The sequence below is a fragment of the Coptis chinensis genome, chromosome 1 (assembly GCF_015680905.1).
Source record: "Coptis chinensis isolate HL-2020 chromosome 1, ASM1568090v1, whole genome shotgun sequence".
NCBI classification, from domain to species: Eukaryota; Viridiplantae; Streptophyta; class Magnoliopsida; order Ranunculales; family Ranunculaceae; genus Coptis; species Coptis chinensis.
The window spans coordinates 3,669,930-3,689,883 of record NC_141456.1 but is presented as its reverse complement, the minus strand read 5'-3'; the positions used below and the strand labels follow the sequence as shown (position 1 = coordinate 3,689,883).

General features: G+C 37.5%; 2 protein-coding genes and 1 pseudogene across 3 annotated transcripts; all 3 read left to right on the top strand.

The window, feature by feature from the left end:
- Positions 1-768: 768 nt before the first annotated feature.
- Positions 769-1,584, top strand: LOC147521410 (mitochondrial import inner membrane translocase subunit TIM23-2-like). Its single transcript, XM_086565255.1, has one exon. It carries the CDS (start codon positions 897-899, stop codon positions 1,389-1,391), a length of 495 nt encoding a protein of 164 aa, XP_086421381.1. The 5' UTR covers positions 769-896; the 3' UTR covers positions 1,392-1,584.
- An 11,213-nt stretch (positions 1,585-12,797) lies between these two features.
- Positions 12,798-14,761, top strand: LOC147521409 (uncharacterized). The gene is made up of 4 exons (XM_086565163.1): positions 12,798-13,062; positions 13,141-13,326; positions 13,518-13,577; positions 14,284-14,761. Exons 1-4 carry the CDS (start codon positions 12,832-12,834, stop codon positions 14,566-14,568), a joined length of 762 nt encoding a protein of 253 aa, XP_086421289.1. The 5' UTR covers positions 12,798-12,831; the 3' UTR covers positions 14,569-14,761.
- A 136-nt stretch (positions 14,762-14,897) lies between these two features.
- On the top strand, positions 14,898-18,831 carry LOC147521408 (protein DETOXIFICATION 14-like; annotated as a pseudogene). Its single transcript, XR_015198095.1, has 7 exons — positions 14,898-15,379; positions 15,873-16,415; positions 16,531-16,617; positions 16,940-16,996; positions 17,122-17,360; positions 17,444-17,649; positions 18,395-18,831. The product of XR_015198095.1 is annotated as a protein DETOXIFICATION 14-like (transcript).
- Positions 18,832-19,954: the final 1,123 nt, after the last annotated feature.

Sequence of the window (19,954 nt, the reverse complement as noted above, 5' to 3'; positions counted from 1 at the left end):
TCTATTTTTGTACTTTCCCATACTCGGATTCCGTGATATTGTTTGATCCCAAACATCGTTGTTAGCTATGATTTTCTGTTCTTCAGAACTTCATTCAAACCCCTCTTGCATAGTTACATTAGCAATATCTTCTGTGTTATCCATCTAGAAGGTCTTCATGACATTTTGAGTTACATATCTAATAGTCAAGTCGATACCAAATATAAATGTGTTTTGGAGTGTTTCCCTTGCACGCTCTTTTGATATTAGAAGAAATCCATTCTCATTCTTATGACCTATAAGTAGCTCACTATGAAATATATCGATAAAAACACTGTCCATCGCATTTGTCCATTTGTATGCCATATCTAATTAATAAGCATACAAGTCGAGTTAATATACATAAGCATACAAATCAATAATAGCCGCTGCTTCAATAATTCCATATGAAGAATCACACACACACACACACAAATGATACGAATGCAAAAGCAACCAAAAGAGATTGATAATTACAGACAAGAGGAAGACGAAATGTATATAATTTTGTTTGTGAATAAACAAACTAAAGCAGTAGTACCTGAAAGAAGGAGTAATGCCTACCAAGGATATGAGTATACTAGTAAACACCTAAACAGAGTAACCACCACCAAAATATATGACTTAAAGTTGCACTTGGGCAAACTATAAATTCCGTGGGCCTTTCTACTCATGGCCCATTATAAACCCCGGGAAGAATTGGGCTGACTAATAGAACGGACCTTTTAACGGAAGGCCCATATCTGTCCACCACGAGAAGTGAAACACACGTTTTAGGTCTATTGAACGGTGTACAGTGCCCGACACTTTTCCAAGTCTTTTATTTCAACCGAAAAAAAAATAAGCCACCACCTCCTTTCCTAAACCCTAGATCTCAAATGGAAAACCCTAACAACCCAAAATACGACTTAAACAAAATCTACGACTTAGATTTCTTATTCCAAGAAGAAGCCGGTATCCAAAGACGGTCATGGGGTGAAAACGTGACTTACTATGCCGGTTCAGGTTACTTAACCGGTATATTATTAGGTGGGTCGAGAGGAATTTACGAAGGAATTAAGTCAGGAGAAAAAGGTGAGTCGAGAAAAATCAGGGTTAGCCGGATACTGAATTCGACTGGAGCCAGGGGTTCGAAACTGGGAAACTCATTGGCTGCATTGGGTTTGATTTATGCTGGATTAGAAAGTGGGATTGTGGGTTATAGAAATACTGATGATGTTTGGAATAATGTTTTAGCTGGTTTGGGTACTGGGGCTTTTTATAAAGTTGCGTCGGGTCCTAGAACTGCGGTTGTTGCTGGTGTTATTGGTGGTTTGGCTGCTGGTGCTGTTGCTGCTGGGAAACATGTTGTTAAAAGATATGTTCCTATTTGATTATGACAATTTTCATGCTGTTGTTAGAGAGGGGCCAATGTTTTTGTTTTTTAGAATAAGTTACATGTTTTGTTCTTGTTACATTTTATGATAGTGGTAACTCTATGTTACACAAACAATTTCTGGTATTGTACTCAGTGTATTGAGTTACACATTGTCAAGTGCTGAAATTTAAAATCTTTTGGAATCTTAAGTACTGGATGTTATCTTGTTTTGTTTGTGATAGTGTTTTTTAGTTTCAAATTGTTAATATATTACTAGAGAATGCTTTTTTTAGTTCATGCCGTGTCAGAGCCATATGACTATATCTTTGTAAAACAGATGACAAGGGTTATCAATTTTGAGACTATCTTAGGTGATGGAAATGGAGAGCCATACTTCCAACAGGGTATGTGCATATTCTTTCAGTACCTCTGTTTCTTCCGGGCTTCCGGCGAACTTTTATCTATGTGCCGCAAATGTATATTTTCTGTAAATCATGGAAGTTACCAAAATTACCTGGAAGAGGTTCCTGACTCGAGTCCATCTCAAGCTCATGTAGCCATAGAGGTATAGCCGTATAGGTTATTATTCTTATTACGATTACAATGCATACCAACAGGCTCTGTGCATATTCTCAATGTGAATGGTTTAGCATCCAATCAGGCTATAACTAGCTTTTGTTTTTGTTATTGTTGTTGTTATTGTTTATTTAAATAGGTTCTCATAAGATGTGAGGAAAATCCTAAACTGGGAAGATGCTTGTGTAAAGGTCTTGCTCAAGTCTCTTTGACATTACAAATGAACGGAAAGATCTCTATTTCAGATGGGAAGAATTGTGAGTACTGAATCATCTTGTTGCTAGTCCCTGGGGAGAACAGATAGTATTGGAAAATAAGCCTCCATGCTTTCTGATGAAGATTACGCCATCGTCTTAGCAGAGTCCTTCGACTATTTAGTAGTACCTTAGTGAATCATGTGAAACAGGCGTTGAGGTCATATGATGGAGGTTCAAAGTCAAATAGACTATTTTTCTCTTGAATGGAGCAGTCTCAAACCGTTCACTCAATTGTTCCACTGAAGGAAACAGAGATGGTGAGTCGTCCATATTAAACCCTTATGAAAACTCAAACTGGTGCTTGATGTGGACTGTGTCATGATTGGTGGGTGACATGCTGCAATAGAGTGAATTGCTTTAGAAAAAGCCATGCAATCTGCTCGTGTATTTTAGATTGTCTATGTCCTAACTTAGGCTGCAAATGTTGGTGCTACAGATGTTAGCGAAGAAGTAAGAGAAACTAACAAAAGTAATGAAGGTTGAATCCAAGAAGATGAGAATGGAAGTCGTTTCTCTGAAGAGGGTGTAGCTTCATGACCGTTTTTTTACAAGCTACTAGGTACTTGGAAAGGCCTACAAACAGTTTTTAATTACACTAGCAAGGTATGTGTAAAACCAATTTTCTTTTAGTATTTGGTGCTGTTTCTAGATACAGAATGTCTGATTTCGTCTTGTCATGTTTTCATTTTTTTTTATTGATGCTGACTGGACACTCAACCTCATTTAGTGTGATCTAATGTAGGAACTTTAGATCTGACTTGCCCAGGATCGATCTCAGGAATCAGGATTCTATTTTGTGGAAAATCAGACCATTTAATGATGGGCTGGTTTGGCCAATGCTTGTGCAAGCTATATGCCTATCGCCTAAACTGGATCATTGGTACCAGGGTTCTTGCATGGTAGTCTTACTTTAGGATAAGAAGTATTGCTTTAGTGAGTTTTGCTTTGGCAGTAATTTTCGTGCAAGTTACATTGACACGGATACGGTGTCCGTATCCCACACGGAGACAAAGTGTCTGACATGGGGAAATATAAATGTAGGTATATTCACACCATATGTGTCCTGTCCGTCACACGGACACGTCAGGGGCGGCTCAAAAAAATTTGAGGCGCTTTGACGCACCAAGGGTTCTTGGATGGTATGCTTACTTTAGGATAAGAACGTTTGTTAATTGTTTTGATTAGTTTAGGCTAAGTCCAATGGTGCGGAAAAACACCAAATATCACGGAAATTCTAATCCAATGGGGTCAAAACGCTAACCCGTCAACGCTATCGGCATAAATTTACCTATATATAGCGCCAGTTTTAACTTTTAACGAGATAGCGTCAAATCTACACACCAGTACGAGTGGCAGGTAGAAGAAATCTAAGCCACACGCCACACTGTGTGGCGGCTAGAATTTATTTTTTTCCCACATGCCTTTGAGAATGGCGGCTGGAGTGTCTAAAAGAAAAGAAAAAAAATCCTATACGCCATAGGTACTGGCGGTTGTGAACAAAACCATTGGCTTGGGAACACTAACCCGCTAACTCTATACACTATGCTATTGTGGTTTGGCGGGATGGCGCACCAAACCATTGGACTTAGCCTTACTTGCCAGGGAAATAGGTGGAGGCTTCTGATCGCCTAGCACACGCCCTAATCTGTTTGTAACTTTGTGGCCCACTTCTTTGCAACATTATGTCATGTGTGGTAAGTTGGTATTTAACTTATTCCTCCTTTTCTTTTGATTATATTGACTGGGAAATTTGTTTTCTTTGTTCTCCTTCTTCTGGTGAGAGTAATATAATATCTTTTGTCCATTGATATTGCAAGGTTATCAAGTCCTGTCTAGATATTGGTTAATGTGACTTTGACAGGGGAATGTAGGTAATTAGGTATTAAAGGGGCCGGGATTGAGCTAGCCAAGAAAGAAGGGGCGGAGCTTGAGCTAGCCAAAAAAAAGGTCGAGCTTGACTTGTTTGACCAATTCTAACTGGCAACACCATATTACAGTATTGCACACATTAAGCAAATACAACTATACTTGCATTTTGTGTAAGCATTGAATAACTGTTTCTCTTTGGATCATGCAACTTCCGTCCCAAGTTGGTTGAACTAATTACTTATTAGTTTAACACTGTTTATTCTTAGTTGGAGTTTTCCATATATCATTAGAGTGGCATATTATTCCTTTGTTAATACTCCCCATAAAATATTTTACTCGTCTTGATATTGGTACTTCTTTCTGTAGCCACTTGTTTTGAAGCAGGAAATTTTAGGTTTCCCTAAACTTTCGAAATGAAGGGTACTTTGTGACAGTGGCATTGGTGAAGTTAGCAGGTTATTTAATTTTCAGCATTCTAGAGGGTTATCAAGCTTCATGCTCAGACTGGAATTGATATTTTGTTGAAGGCGAGAAAATAAAGCCACAGGCCACAGCTGCATATTAAGTTAAAGCATCTCTAATGGCCACACCTAGATATGGTATAGTCATTCTAGTAAAAGTGGTAACCAGGGTTTGCTTTGCTTAGTGCTGGAATATTCCACTTGAAGGAGCAAAGCTAGCTCGATGATATAGGTGTTTGTCTTTCTGGCACAGATGAAAGACCCGAAAGTAAAACTAGGATATAAGTACACAACAGCTTAAGAGTTTGTATGAGGTGGGTATTGGTAACAGACGGAAAGGTTGAATGCGAAATTCCGTGCAAGTGGTGAGGTGAGGCCTTGATGTAGTACAGGCAACAAGAAGACTGACGTTTGTAGGTTCCTGAGGTAATTTGTAGGAAGACCGACGTTTCTATCCTAACAAAAAAAAACATATGATATGGTTCCTGACTATCGGAGTGGTTATAAGGATGCCTTCTTATAAAAATGGTTACATGATTCCCTCTTAACAATGGTTCCTCCCTATCTGAGTACAAGACAATTTCAAATGGACCTTTAAGGGGGTAGGCAAGCTTATATCACAGTGCCTATCCTTGCCAGGCAATTAGTAATTTAGGATCTCACCTATTACTATTAGCGTCACCTTGTGTATTTTGACTATTTTACGAAAGAATAGAAAAAAAAAAGGAGGAGGAGGGGGCACTTTTTCGTTGATCTGTTGATATAAAGAATAGAAAAAAAACTGCTTCTTTCAAAAAAAAACAAAATCTGTTATATGAATAACCAATGTCATTGTGGAAACGCTGGATTGTGACATTTGGTTTACAGTTTTCTTGTCGTGATTTCGTTGCAATGGTGCTATCTTTTTACTGCACCTTTTTTACGATTACAAAACTTGTTAATAAGTTATGTGATGAATGTCTGTGGGAACGCTAGATTATGACATTCCATTTATTTTTGGTGATTTCTTCAATTTATCAAAACTGTTTATTCTTCTTATATCAAAACTGGTTTCACGTATAAGGTCTTTATCTTCGAAAAGATAACTTTTTTTTTTTTCAAAACAGAGTCAATAGCTTGTGAAGATATTTCTCAGAGGATAGAAATGGTGGCGAAGATTTAGAGTTAAGAATCTAATGACAATTCTCGAAACACTTAGTTAGTAAACATACAACGGTATGTATCTTAACACGCCTTACATTGTTATTATTTATTATTTTAATTTTAATTAATTGTTTCAAAGGGTTCTCATAGGATGTGAGGAAAATCTTAGGCAATTGCACTTGCTTTTGCAAAGGTCATGCTCGATTCGCTTTGATGGTAACAGCTGAAAGGAAAGATTTCTAGTTCAGACTAGATGATGTAACTCGATGATCACGTGGCTAGTCCCTGGGGAGCAGAGCATTGCGAAAATAAACATCCATGCTTTCTGAAGAAGATTACGCCATCCTCTTAGAGTCCTTCACTTCTTAAATGGAGCTTCTAGGTCAACTAGCCTAGACTAGTGCAATTTTCTCTTTATTGGAGCAGTCTTCAGTCGATTGACTCAATTCTTCTACTGAAGGTAACAGAGATTGGGAGGCTTCCAAATAAAATGCACATGAGTACTCAAACTGGTGCCTGATGTGGACTGCATCAGGATTGCTGGGTGACTTGCTGTAATAGAGTAAATTGCTTTATAAAAATCCATACAATTTACCCATTTATTTTGGATTTAATTTATGTCTTATCTCTTGGTTGCAAATGTTGGTGTTACAGATGTTAGTGAAGAAGTTAGAGAAACTAACAAAAGTATTCAAGGTTGAATTTATAAATGGGGTGGGGTGGGGGGGTTGGAGTGGTAGTTTCATGACAGTATTTATAAGCTACTAGGTAGGCATACAAATGGTTCTCAATTGCACTAGCGAGGTATGTGTAAAACTATCCTTGTATTACTACTTGGTACTGGAATTCTAGATGCACAATGTATGTGTTCATGTCTTTTGCTTTTTTCATTGATGTTTACTCGTGGAGTGTGGACACTAATGATTGAATATCTTTTTACTGCACTTTTTTTACGGTTACAAAACTTGTTTATAGTTTATGTGATGAATGTCTGTGGGAATGCCAGATTAAGACATTCCGTTTATACCTTTTTTTTCCGATGATTTATTCTATTTATCAAAACTGTTTTTTCTTTCTACATCAAAATTGGTTTCGCGTATTAGGTCTTTGTCTTCAAAAAAATTGTTTTCTTTGCAATTCAAAACAGAGTCAATATCTTGTGAGGGTATTTCTCAGAGGATGCAAATGGTGGCCACGATTTAGAGTTAAGAGTATAATGACCATTCTGAAAACACATAGGTACAAACAACGTATGTATCTTTATAACACACTATACACTATTATGAGCTTATGAAGACCTTTTGGAGTTTTGGTAATATCACTTGGCTTACCTGCATACTTAGTTTGTCGCTGATAGATGATGGGTTTAGTTCAAAATCACCAGGTGCACACTCATATGGTATGTTTTCTTCTTATTTTCATAGTTTCTAGGATTATATAGGTGATTCCTTCCTACACTAATATTGTCATCCTGATTGTTGAAGCCACCTTCAAGTTTGCAAGTAATACAAAGACACTACATTCGATTTACACTTTGGTTCTTATAAAAGAACTGCTAACTGGAGCAAAATCGTAGGAAGAAAGAGAGAGAGATAGTGTGGAAGAACTGCAAAAAGAAAGAGAGAAATAGTGACTCATGTGAAACAGGCGTTGAGGTCATATGATGGAGGTTCGAAGTCAAAGAGACTCGGGTTATTTTCTCTTGAATGGAGGAGTCTCAAACCATTCACTCAATTCTTTAACTGAAGGAAACAGAGATGGGGAGGCATCCATATTAACTCAAACTGGTGCTTTATGTGGACTGTGACATGATTGGTGGCTGGCATGCTGCAATAGAGTGAATTGCTTTAGAAAAAGCCATGCAATCTACTAATTTATTTTAGATTGTCTATGTCCTAACTCTAGGCTGCAAATGTTGGTGTTACAGATGTTAGTGAAGAGGTTAGAGAAAGTGAGAAACTAACAAAAGTAATGAAGGTTGAATCCAAGAAGATGAGAAGGGAAGTTGTTTCTCTGGGGTGGGTGTAGCTTTATGACCGTTTTTATAAGCTACTAGGTACTTGGAAAGGCCTACAGACAGTTTTTAATTGCACTAGCGAGGTATGTGTTAAACCAATTTTCTATTAGTATTTGGTGCTGGATATTTCTAGATACAGAATGTCTGAGTTCGTCTTGTGCTGTCTTCACTTTTTTTATTGATGTTGACTGGACACTCAACATCATTCAGTGTGATCTAATGTAGGAACTTTATATCTGACTCTTACCCAGGATCGATCTCAGGAATCAGGATTCTATTTTGTGGAAAATCAGACCATTCAATGGTGGTGGCTGGTTTGGCCAATGCTTGTGCATGCTATATGCCTATTGCTTAAACTGGATCATTGGCACCCAGGGTTCTTGCACGGTATGCCTACTTTAGGATAAGAAGTATTGCTTTAGTGTGTTTTGCTTTGGTAGTAGTTTTCGTGCAAGTTACATTGACACATATACTGTGTCCGTATCCCACACAGAGACGAATTGTCTGACATGGGGAAATATAAATGGAGGTATATCACACACCATATGTGTCCGTGTCGGACACATCAGGGGAGGCTCGAGAAAATTTGAGGCCCTTTGGCGCACCTATGTTAACTTCAGGATAAATTTTTTTGTTACTTTACTTTAGAAAGGTGGAGGCTTCTGATATCCTAGCAGACACCCTGATCTGTTTGTAACTTTGTAGTCCAGTTCTTTGCGACATTATGTCATGTGTGGTAAGTTGGTATTTAACTTATTCCCCCTTTGCTTTTGATTATATTTGGTGTAAGCATTGAATAACTGTTTCTCTTTGGATCATGGTTGAGCTAGCTTACACTTTTTATTCTTAGTTTGGAGTTTTCCATATCTCATTAGAGCGGCAAACTATTCTTTTATTACACTCCTCATAAAATGTTTTACTCGTCTTGATAATGGTACTTTTTTCTGTAGCTCCGTGTTTTGAAGCATGAAATTTTAGGTTTCCCTAAACTTTCTAAATGAAGGGTACTTTGTACTTTGTGACAGTGGCGTTGGTGAAGTTAGAAGGTTATTAATTTTCAGCATTCTAAAGGGTAATCGTTATTATTATTTGCGAATGGAGTTAATATTTGAAGCTTCATGCTCAGACTGGATTTGATATTTTGTTGAAGGCGAGAAAATAAAGCCACCCAGCTGCATCTTAAGTTAAAGTATCTCTATAATGACCACACCTAGATGGCTAGATATGGTATAGTCATTCTAGTAAAATTCAGTGCCACACTAAACAAAGTTGTTCTAACTGATTGATTCACCGTTTTCAATTTTGAGAGTTTGTTTCAAAAGACATCTCTTTGTTTTTCGATGGTTTGTTTTAAAAAGCTTCTGTTTTCCAAAAACGAAGAAAATTTTCCTGTTTGTGAAAAGAAAACACATCTCTTTCTTAAAACGCACGTCTGTCTCCATTTGTTTTTTTAAGAAATTCTGATACTTAACTTACTCTTAAGGTGTCTTTGGCTGTAAGAGGGATCATTGCAGGTGCATCTCACTTGGTAGTAGAATACTTACATGCAGTAAGAAGCATTTGCTGATGTGTTCTCCACGCTTGTGAATTTCTTTTATATAAGAATTCATGGCGTGAGGGGTGTGGAGAATTTTCAGTTGGCAATTGGCTTTCCTATTTTATGGAAGTTCTTATGTATCAAGTGATATACTTGCCCATCAAATTTCTCTCAAAATCAGTCGCAAACACCAAACTTTCTCTTTAATCTATTTGTGCTTCTTTTTTGAAAACCTTTCCCGTATATTACCAAATCGCGTTTGACAGAGAATATAGTCTGAGTAAAGAAAATTCCTCAACTCAAAAGTAACTTCTTTTTAAACAGATATTCACAGCTTTTCTTTTGTTAAGTGAAAAATGTCTTAAAAACCTGTTTCATTGATCATCTGCAGAAAATATTAGAGTATTCAACTGTTGGTTGTTATTTCCCTGTTCATTACTTCATTAGTTTGTCCCGCCTGAAAATGTCCTTGAGTTATGTCATGAATCATGATGCAGGGTTCTGAAGACTGGCCGCACTATCATGTAAAGTTACAAGTGGAAACAAGAAAATCTACCACCATTCTAGCCTGTGAACCGCGGTCATATGTCATTTCAGATGCTAGTCCCTGGAGAACAGTGGCCATCCTCTTCCTAGACTAGTGCAATTTTCTCTTAATTGGTGCAGTCTCAAACCATTGACTCAATTCTTATACTGAAGGTAACAGAGATGGGGAGGTTTCCAAATCAAACGCACATGAAAACTCAAACTGGTGCCTGATGTGAACTGCGTCAGGATTGCTGAGTGACTTGATGCAATAGAGTAAATTGCTTTAAAAAAATACATGCAATCTACCCATTTATTTTGGATTGTCTATGTCTTATCTCTAGGTTGCAAAGGTTGGTGTTGCAGATGTTAGTAAAGAAGTTGGAGAAAATAACAAAATTATTTAAGATTGAATCCATGAAGATGTGAAGAGAAGTTGCTTCTTTGGGGGGGTAGCTTCATGACAGTATTTATAAGCTACTAGGTAGGCCTACAAACAGTTCTCTATTGCACTGGCAAGGTATGTGTAAAACCATTCTTGTATTACTACTGGATAATTCTAGATACACAATGTTTGTATTCATGTATTTTGCTGTCTTTGCTTTTTTCATTTATGTTTACTTGTGGAGTGTGGACACTAAGGCGTTTGACCTGCCCATACCGTGAGCCGTATGAATAATATAGCAGCTATTGTCCATTGAGATTGCAAGGGTGCTAAGTCCTGTCTATATATTTGATGGTGTGACTTTGGCAGGGGAACGTAGGTGATTCTAACTGGTAAGTCTCTGAACAGTGCTAACAAGATAGACTGGTGTATATTGAAATTACACCATAAATTAGGGTTTCCGATGTACAGATGTCGGACACGGAAAGTATCTGTTTTGTCTAACGATTAAATAAGCATATGCCCCCTTTGTTTCAAAAGTTCAGCTTCTTTGTCTTAATCAATGTTTTTGCGCTGTTTTTTTTAAAAAAAAAAAAATCACATGTCTATATTTGACAGGCGATATGTTTAAAAATTCTTCAGTAACTTCTTTTCGAACAGTAATTTGCAGTTTGAGCTCTTTTCCTTTTTCAAAAAGAGATGCATTTCCACAGTAAAGTATGATTTACATTTTACGAGAAAAAACTCAAGGTTTTGTGTTCTGTTTTACAAAAAAACCTGTCACGCTCATTTTTACATATTTGTTCTTTTGGAACAAGAGTTCATGGTCCTCCTTAAAATTAATTTATTTCATTCATTTCAAAAGTGTCTTCTTTTTTAAACAAAGATTTTGTACTTCTTATTAAAAAATCTCACACATGTTTTTTATATATTTATTTTAATAAAAAATATGCTAATGCCCTTTTCACCCGAAAATTATACTTCGCAGAATTGTAGATATGTCTAAGTTTCTTTACTTGTAGATGTAAATGTTTTTCGCCCAAATTCAATAGAAATAGCTGAGTTCTGTTTGATATATGTTTACGCTGATAGAAATATAAAGTTAAGCCAATAGAAATATGAAGTCAAACCAAGTATTTTGGGCTTCAAAAACCTTGGTTCACCTGATGTAATAGCCCTGATCTTTTAGCTTCTGTTCATGGATATTGGCACATCTTTAAAAACCTTGGTTCATCCTTTTTCTTTGATATTGCAAGGCTGTTAAGTTCTGTCTAGAACTCTAGATATTGGTTAATGACTTTGACAGGGGAAGGTAGGTGTTAAATGAGCTGAGCTTTGACTCGAGTGGTTCGACTTATTGGCCAGTTCTAACTGGCAACGACATGTTATAATATCACACACATTAAGCAAACTACCACTATACTTGAGCATTGAATAACTGTTTCTCTCAAGGGACAGGTCATGCAGCTTCCCTCCCAAATTGGTTGAGCTAACTTGCTAATTGTTGAACACTTTTTTTATTCGTAGTTGGAGTTTTCCATATCTCATTAGAGCGGTAAAGCCGCATACTATTCCTTTATCGATAATCCTCATAAAATGTGCCCTTGTCTTGAAATTGGTACATCTTTCTGTAGCTTCTTGTTTGTATAATTGTATGGCATGTTGTTCTGTCGCGGGAAATTTGAGGTCCTGAACTTTCTAAATGAAGGGTACTTTGTGACAGTGACAGTGGCATTGGTTAAGTTAGGAAGTTACTAGATTTTCAGCATTCTGAAGGGTTCTCATTATTATTATTATTATTATTATTTCTGAATGGATTCAGTATCTGAAGCATTATGCTCGGACTTGAATTGATATTTTGTTTAAGCGAGAAAATAAACTCACTGCTGCATCTCAAATTGTTATCTCTATAATGACCACAGCTTTGATATAGTAGTCATTCTAGCAAAGTGGTAACCACTAACCAGTGTTTGCTATTCAAGATCAGGGGGGCAGGGGTGTTTAACTGACGAAGAATGGAAAGTGGTTAATTGCGGACAAGCTGAAAGGTGGTGGGCATGTGTGATATCTTTAGGGGGATATCGGAAGGTCGTGTAGATCAATGGGGTGAAGATGAAGGTTATCTATGACGGTTTGGTTTTGGCCAGGTATGCACATATGCACACCCCAATCCAATTGATTCTATTTTGTAATTTGGAAGTGTTGTCTACAAACGCTCTAGATGCGCTGTAGACATTGGGAATTTCCAGAGTTTGGTGCTTTTAACGTCTTTGGCCCCCACTCCGCTCCCTCGCCTCACACTTTACACTGGCTCCAACACCACATGTAAGCAACTGACTATTATTCCTTTAATGAATAGTCACTCACTTTACCATGATCCTAACATAGAGTTTGTGCCTTGTAAATATACATCCAAGTTTAGTACACGGGATGTGAATTGCGAGTCCAAGATAGTGAGACTCCTCCTGTGGTTGCAATTCAGATAGCCATGCAAAGAACTTCAGATTAGTCACTAAATCCTCTCGTGGCATTGCTATACCAAAGTTCTAAGTTGGGCTTGAGAATCTTAGGGCCTAAATTGGGTCGGGCTTGGATTATAGATATTGGAACTTGGGCTGGGCTGCAAATCAAAATCATATTAGTCACTCAATTTTAGAAAGATAATACAATGGAAAATCCGAGATGAATGAAAAAAAATCCCATAAGACGAATGGCATTAACATACTCTACTAGCTCGGTGATCAATCCCAACACATTTCAAACCTTCCCCAAACATCCATCACCTCTTTCCTTCCAAACCCAACTTCCCACTCACACCATTTCTCTCAAGCACACTTACAGTTACAGACACTTTTCACTAAAACCCAAAGCCACTTTAGACCAAGAAGTTGTCCAAGAAGAACCAGAGACTAGTAAGGTGAGTCCTCAGTAATGTTCTTGTTGAACTTTTTTAATATTTGTAGCTGTTGAATATAGTGAAGTTGGGTTGTGTCAGGTTGATGTGGAAGAGAGTGTGAAAGTGCTAAAAAATGCAGCTAAGACAAGAAAAGTTCCTGCAGAGGAAGTTCTTGCTGCTTTGGGTGTGATCAAGAAGGTGAAAATTGACCCATCGGGATTTCTTGAAACACTTTGTGGAACTGAATCTCCTGGACGGACATGGATGCTTATCTTTACTACTCAGGTTTACTTGCCTATGACACTTTTGAGTTGATTACTAAATTTTAATCTTATGTTTAACTAATGTTTGAAACTGAGTGCACTCATAAAATCCAGTTGAAATGTTGAATTAGGAATGCTAACCAAATTATTTAAGTACTTTTTATATATACCATGGTGAAAAATTGGCTTAGTTGATTTGTGGATATTTCGTAGGATGGACTAAAGCGTGGTAGCTATTTCCCAATAACTGCGATTCAACGATTCGATGCAGCTGTAAGCATTTATTTTTTGTGAAGAAGGTTATAAATGCAGTTTGTTATTGTTGCTAAGAAATTTGTTCTTGCTGTTTAGTTGGTTATATTTTATGATGCTATTCTATTATATAAGTGAACGTTTTTCAATTAGGGGGCGTCATATTGATTGTTGATTCACTACATTGTCAATTTATAGATTTTGTCTTGAGAATTATGTCTTCTATTGTCTTCCTCTGAATCATATGGAAGATAGTTGTAACAATAGAGTTGCCTGAAGTTATTGTTTAAACTTTAAAGTACAACAAAGTTCAAGTGTATACAGATAATCAACTTTCGGGGAAAGCTATTAAAGCAAACAGGGAAATGAATTGCACACTTATCAGCTATCACCTAACTAAAATACACTTTGGTCTACTTCTTGGATTCCAAGGACAAAAAATGTCTTTAGTAGAACAAAGAGGAGGGCTTGAGATTGTCTATAGTCTATACTCTGATGAGAGAATCTCCACACCTGGCCTCCTGAAGCTACTGTTGCAACATCTATTATTGTTGAAACCCTTATACCAGTGTAGGTAATTTGCCACACCCTCCTGAAGCTACAGTTGCAACATCTACTTTGTTGTTGAAACCCTTATACCTGGTGTAGGCAATTTGCTTAGTTTATATACAGCAGTTTGCTGCAATTGTAACTTCTGGTGTTTATGACCCTTTCTTTGGATTAACAGGGAATGAGGAATGAGAATGGAGTGTATCTAGGTCCCTTTGGATGCTTGACATTTGAAGGAAAGTTTTCATGGAAAAATAGAATATTGGCATTCAGATACGAGTCTATTCGCATAAAGGTTGGGCCGTTTGGTCCGCTCCAGATAAGCTTGGGACAGAGCCAAGATAGTGAACCAAGTACCAAGGACCCCTTCTTCATCTGGTTTTACATTGACGAAGAAATAGCTATCGCCCAAGGCAAAGGTGGAGGAACAGCATTCTGGTGTCGTTGTCGCCGTGCTACATAGTTTTCTTCAGTCATTGAATTGAGTTTTATACACAGTATTTCCAATGTATATTAAGTAATATTACGTGTACTTCTCAGACCTCATACATTTGTATACACAGCATCCACGTTGAAGAACTTGAACAATTAGTGTACTTTCTTACTCTTCTACAGGTAAACAATATAATGCTCCTCAAAGAATTTAGTAGTAGCAATCCTTTTTGTACACCAATCCTCTGTAAACCAGACTTCTTACTTCCTCTAGTTTCCTAAATTGATAGCCAGCTGCAAATTCATCACTCTTTGTACAGCGCAATCAATGTCACACCTGTCTTATTTCTAAAGTTGGAATTAATACGATACTTATTACGTATTCAATTTGGATTTCTAGATTCTCACCCCGCCGTTTACGCAATACCTTGTTGGTTCTCGTTTTTAAACAAGACAAAAGTGTTAGGTGAGCCGCCTTAGTTCTCCATTTCCATGTGAATGAAGACGACTTCAGTCAGAGTTATATGATTAAATATTGTGATCAGATGACTAAGTAAGGATAAAAATATATAGAAGAGATCAACAGGCCCAGGAGAGAGAGAATGGAAGAAGGGTTGTTGTTGAAGGAGAGGGAAGAGGAGAGAAATGTGTTAACATGGGATGTAGTGAAAGAGGAAGTGAAGAAGATTGGTTATCTAGCAGGACCGATGGTTGCAGTTACCTTATCTCAGTTCTTGTTGCAACTTATTTCCATGATGATGGTTGGACATCTGGGCGAACTCGCACTTTCTAGTGCTGCTATTGCTACCTCTCTTACCAGTGTTACTGGTTTCAGCTTTCTTGTAAGTTCATCTTTCTCAATTTTGACTTTCTTCGTATTAAAAACTCTTCATATATTCATCATTGTTCTCAAATATACTAAACTCAAAAAGAATATAAGTACGCATTGATGATTGTCTCAGTTGGCGAATCACTGGTTCCACCATTAAGATCTCTATCAAAGTAGCTGCAAATCCGCAACTTTTAGTCGTGTAGTTTTGAAATGACCAAAGTGTACCGTTGAATGTATTTGCAGTTTCTATGATATAATGTTGGTGGTGGAACCATAGCCCTTACTAAATTTTCTAACTGGAAGAGCAGAATTTGGTCACTTTTGCAGAGTAACCAAGCATTGTGATACAGACATATATTTCTAGAGTGATTTGATTCACCAAAATTCATACATTCACCCCCATGGGAAAAGTTCGAAAAATGCATAATAATTGGCCAAGTTTGCGTTGGGAGGAATATGTTTGAGTTGTGCATAAGTGATTGAATGTTTTGAATGTCAAGTAGCTAGGAATGGCAGGTGCGCTAGAGACACTATGCGGTCAAGCTTATGGAGCGCAGCAATACGAAAAGCTTGGGAATTATATGTACAGCGCTGCAATCTGTCTTATATTGCTTTGTATCCCTTTGTCTATTATTTGGGTGAACATGGGGAAGTTACTTACTTTCATAGGCCAAGACCCTCTAATTTCACTTGAAGCTGGCAAATATGCGGCGTGGTTGATTCCTGCATTATTTGCTTATGCAACTCTTCAATCACAAATGAGATACTTACAGTCTCAAAGTTTGATCCTTCCAATGCTTTTAAGCTCCTTTGCAGCACTCTGCATCCATATTCCTGTATGTTGGTTCTTAGTATATAAGTCAGCATTGAGAACAGTTGGAGCTGCACTATCAATTGGTATAGCATATTGGTTGAACGTTATCATCTTGGCATTGTACATCAAGTACTCCTCATCCTGTGAGAAGACACGTGTATCTCTGTCAAAGGGCGACTCAAAGGTATCGGCGAGAGTTCTTCGCCTTGCAGTGCCCGACTATAATGGTCTGGTAAATTTCAGTTACTGCTATTTTCTTTTTCCCAATTTTTATGAACTAGCTTTATACATGTAACCTATCCACGAGCTTTATCTATTCCTAAACCCCTATTGTTTTCTTGTGGCAGTCTGGAGTGGTGGTCGTTTGAGTTGCTAATCTTGATGTCTGGTCTTCTACCAAATCCACAGGTCGAAACTTCGGTGTTGTCTGTATGGTAATTAAATTTCGTGCTGCTTTTATATTTGCAATTTGATATATACTGAGGATACCTGCGCATAGGCTTAAGCAGAGAGTTTGGATTAGTTGGTTGTAATAACAGGACTAGTTCTGGTTTTTCACTGCATGAAACACCATGTGCCCACACTCCCTTTCGACTGGGAGTCCTCTGGTAATGTGGGGCTCCAGGCTAAAGGGACATGGCGTTTCATCCAGTAGATAACCTGCTGATCTCAACTGATAATTAACTGCCTCCAGCTGACCTTTTTTTTTTAATTCTCTCTCTCTCTCTCTCTCTCTCTCTCTCTCTCTCTCAACAGCTTGACGACCATTTCATTTCTTTACGCCATACCATTTGGAGTTGGAGCTGCTGCAAGGTTGGTTCTACACTAGCTTCCTTCTGCAAAAATTCATCTTTTTCGAAGTACAGTCTTGCATTTGTTAATTGTTTTTACATGCAGTTTTTCACCTGTTATTAGAAATTGCTTTCTATACTATGTAGTACTCGAGTTGCAAATGAATTGGGAGCTGGGAAACCAAAGGCAGCTCGTGTGGCGGTATTCGTTGTAATGCTCCTTGCAGCAACAGAGACTACAATTGTTAGTTCATCTCTTTTCTTGAGTCGCCACATTTTGGGATACGCGTACAGTAATGAGAAGGAGGTGGCAGATTACGTCACAGCAATGGTTCCTTTAATTTGTATCTCAGTTATTTTGGACAGCCTACAAGGAACGCTTTCAGGTTAGATACAAGTCCCAGAGGTCAGTGCTTGACCATCTTTTCTTCTCCCGAGAAAGTTTTGATGGGGTCTATGTAATGTTCAGGTATTGCTAGAGGAACTGGCTGGCAGCATCTGGGTGCCTATGTCAACCTTGGAGCATTTTATCTTGTGGGGATCCCCATAGCTGTTTTGTTGAGTTTCCGTCAACATTTAGGAGGAAGGGGACTGTGGATTGGAATACTGATGGGGTCTGTTGTACAAGTAACTCTGCTCTCATTGATAACAGGTCTTACAAATTGGCAACAACAGGTCTGTAACACATCCTTGTAGTTGTGATACTAAATGAATTTGACCTTTAAACTGGTACCTTTATACGGTGATAGTTGTCTGTTTTAATTGCAAGTCTAGAAAAATACTTAAATGTTGAACTTCAGTCCTGATTGAGTGCTTGTTTGAGATTTTGAATACAACTTAGGGAGGTATTTTCTTACTTAATTTAGATAAGAGATGAAAGATTAAGGATTGTTTAACTTATCTACTTATCTGGAATTAAATTTTTAACAAGTTGAGCAAGTTTCAAAACTTTGGATCAGTACAAGCTACCCGATGTTATCTACCTGACTACCATACGTACAGACTCTACTGTCGAAAAGGAACAATTGAAGCTTTCTCCTATTAAGGGGCATTGAAAGCACATTTGATCTTTACTTGGAATGTCCTCATTCTCGAAGTAAGGTGTTAGTGCCCTAGAAAAAAATTGCTCGAGTATTTTTGTTTGGTTGGTAAGTAAATAAAAATGTCAAACACAGTAATAATCGAAGATTTTTCCCATGCTCCATTCAAAATCTCATATTTTTTTGTGTATTTCGTGCTGCTGCTGTTGTTGTTCATCTCCTTCTTTGATCAGTGACCTATCAGTGTTAGAAATCCTCCACCAAAGTTACATTTATAGAAGAAGGCCTAGATATGCCCCATTTCTTCTTTTCCTCCTCATCCTCACACAGCTTTGATCAGTGAGCTTGTTTTTCTCTTTTTCTTTTTGTCACTCTTGCAGGCAATGAAAGCAAAAGAGAGGATATCTGGGGGTATACTTTCAAAAGAGAATGAAGAAGAGGAATGATGGTACCGAAAAACTATGATTAGTAGCGTATAACAGTTTTTACAGCTGCTCTAGAAATGTATATTAGCTTGTTACAATCCCATTTACAAATCCTTCTTATGTATTCAAGTGGGGAGAATTTTGGTGAACATTATCTTGCACCTGCCTGGATAGCAAGAGCTGAGAGTCATAGGCAATATTCTGAAAGTTATCTATGCTACAAGTGACAATAAGACAACGTTGTCAAACGGCAATAGTCAAGAATCAAGACCAGGGATATTTAACTAGTAGTGATGTTCAGAGACAAATTGAGCATGTATAGCTCAAAGTGACACCCCTGTTTTGATATATGTGGGAACTCCAAATAATTAAGGAATCAATTTTGAATTTAATTTAGCGTTCCAAAGTGGCACCATGTGAATTTAGAAAAGAAGGTATAACTCTTATTGCAAGTTGCAACACAATTCTAATGGGAGTTACTCTTATTCTCCATTGCCAGAAATTTTACTTTCAAAAATGCCAAGTGAGGGGATATGCGTCAAGGTGGCAGCCTCACGTACAAACAGAAACTAGGCAGTAACGGTTCCGTCACCTTAGGGTGTGTTTGATAGGAATTGTGGCAAAAGCAAATTTTGTCAGCATTTGCCGGTGGTAAATTTCTCATGGCTAATAAAGTGGGCAAATGCAAATAATTCATGACAAATCTGGATTTGCCATTGTTTGACAACTCCACAACAAATGAATTTACCGCCATTTGAAACCACCGTTACTCTTTGATTGTCAAAAATTTGTCGCGGCAAATTATTTTTAATAATTTTAATTTTTGACAATCAAAGAGTAACAAGAGCGGCAAATTATTTTTAATAATTTTAGCTAAAATTAAACCTATATAAAATTAGCCTTTGCATACAAGGGACAACCTACTCCATGATTCTCTCCACAAAACCTTGGAGTTAACCAATAGGCAATAACTCATATTAGACGCTCAAATCAAGTTTTCTAGCTAAGAAGACTTCACACTTTCACAACATCAGTTTCAACAAAGGTTGCCAAAATCTGATGGGGAACGTCGTACTTACTTATGTCACATGGTTAAGTGTTAAGTGTCCCAATTTCTTGCTAGCCTAACCAATTCACTCACATGAGGGGGGAGACTAAACGGAGAGAATTTCTGGTGGGTTTCTTTACTGAACAGAGGCTTTCTTTCACTCATGTTAAAAATGTTCTTCAAACCAGATGGTGAACAAAAGGGGCTTTTGATATATATAACTGCAAATAAGGAGTTGTTCTTTATCAAGTTTGCGAATAGTGAGGACCGCCAAGTTGTACGTACTAGAAGAAGCACCAGTTTTTATTAAACTAAAACACTACAAAGGGCAATGTACTATTTGTAGTTGACCAATTGGAAATAATGTACTATTTTTTGGACCAATTTATACAATGTATTATCTCAATTTGAGCAATTGACACAACTACTCTAATTCAGGCCAAACTAGATTTTGGACCCGGACATAC

Excerpts from the sequence above, each read along its gene's own strand:
- LOC147521410 (XM_086565255.1), top strand. The coding sequence starts at position 897 with ATGGAAAACCCTAACAACCCAAAATACGACTTAAACAAAATCTACGAC.
- LOC147521409 (XM_086565163.1), top strand. The coding sequence starts at position 12,832 with ATGAAAAAAAATCCCATAAGACGAATGGCATTAACATACTCTACTAGC. Across the intron at positions 13,327-13,517 it reads TGCTTATCTTTACTACTCAG|GATGGACTAAAGCGTGGTAG; the intron begins GTTTACTTGCCT and ends GATATTTCGTAG. Across the intron at positions 13,578-14,283 it reads TTCAACGATTCGATGCAGCT|GGAATGAGGAATGAGAATGG; the intron begins GTAAGCATTTAT and ends TTGGATTAACAG.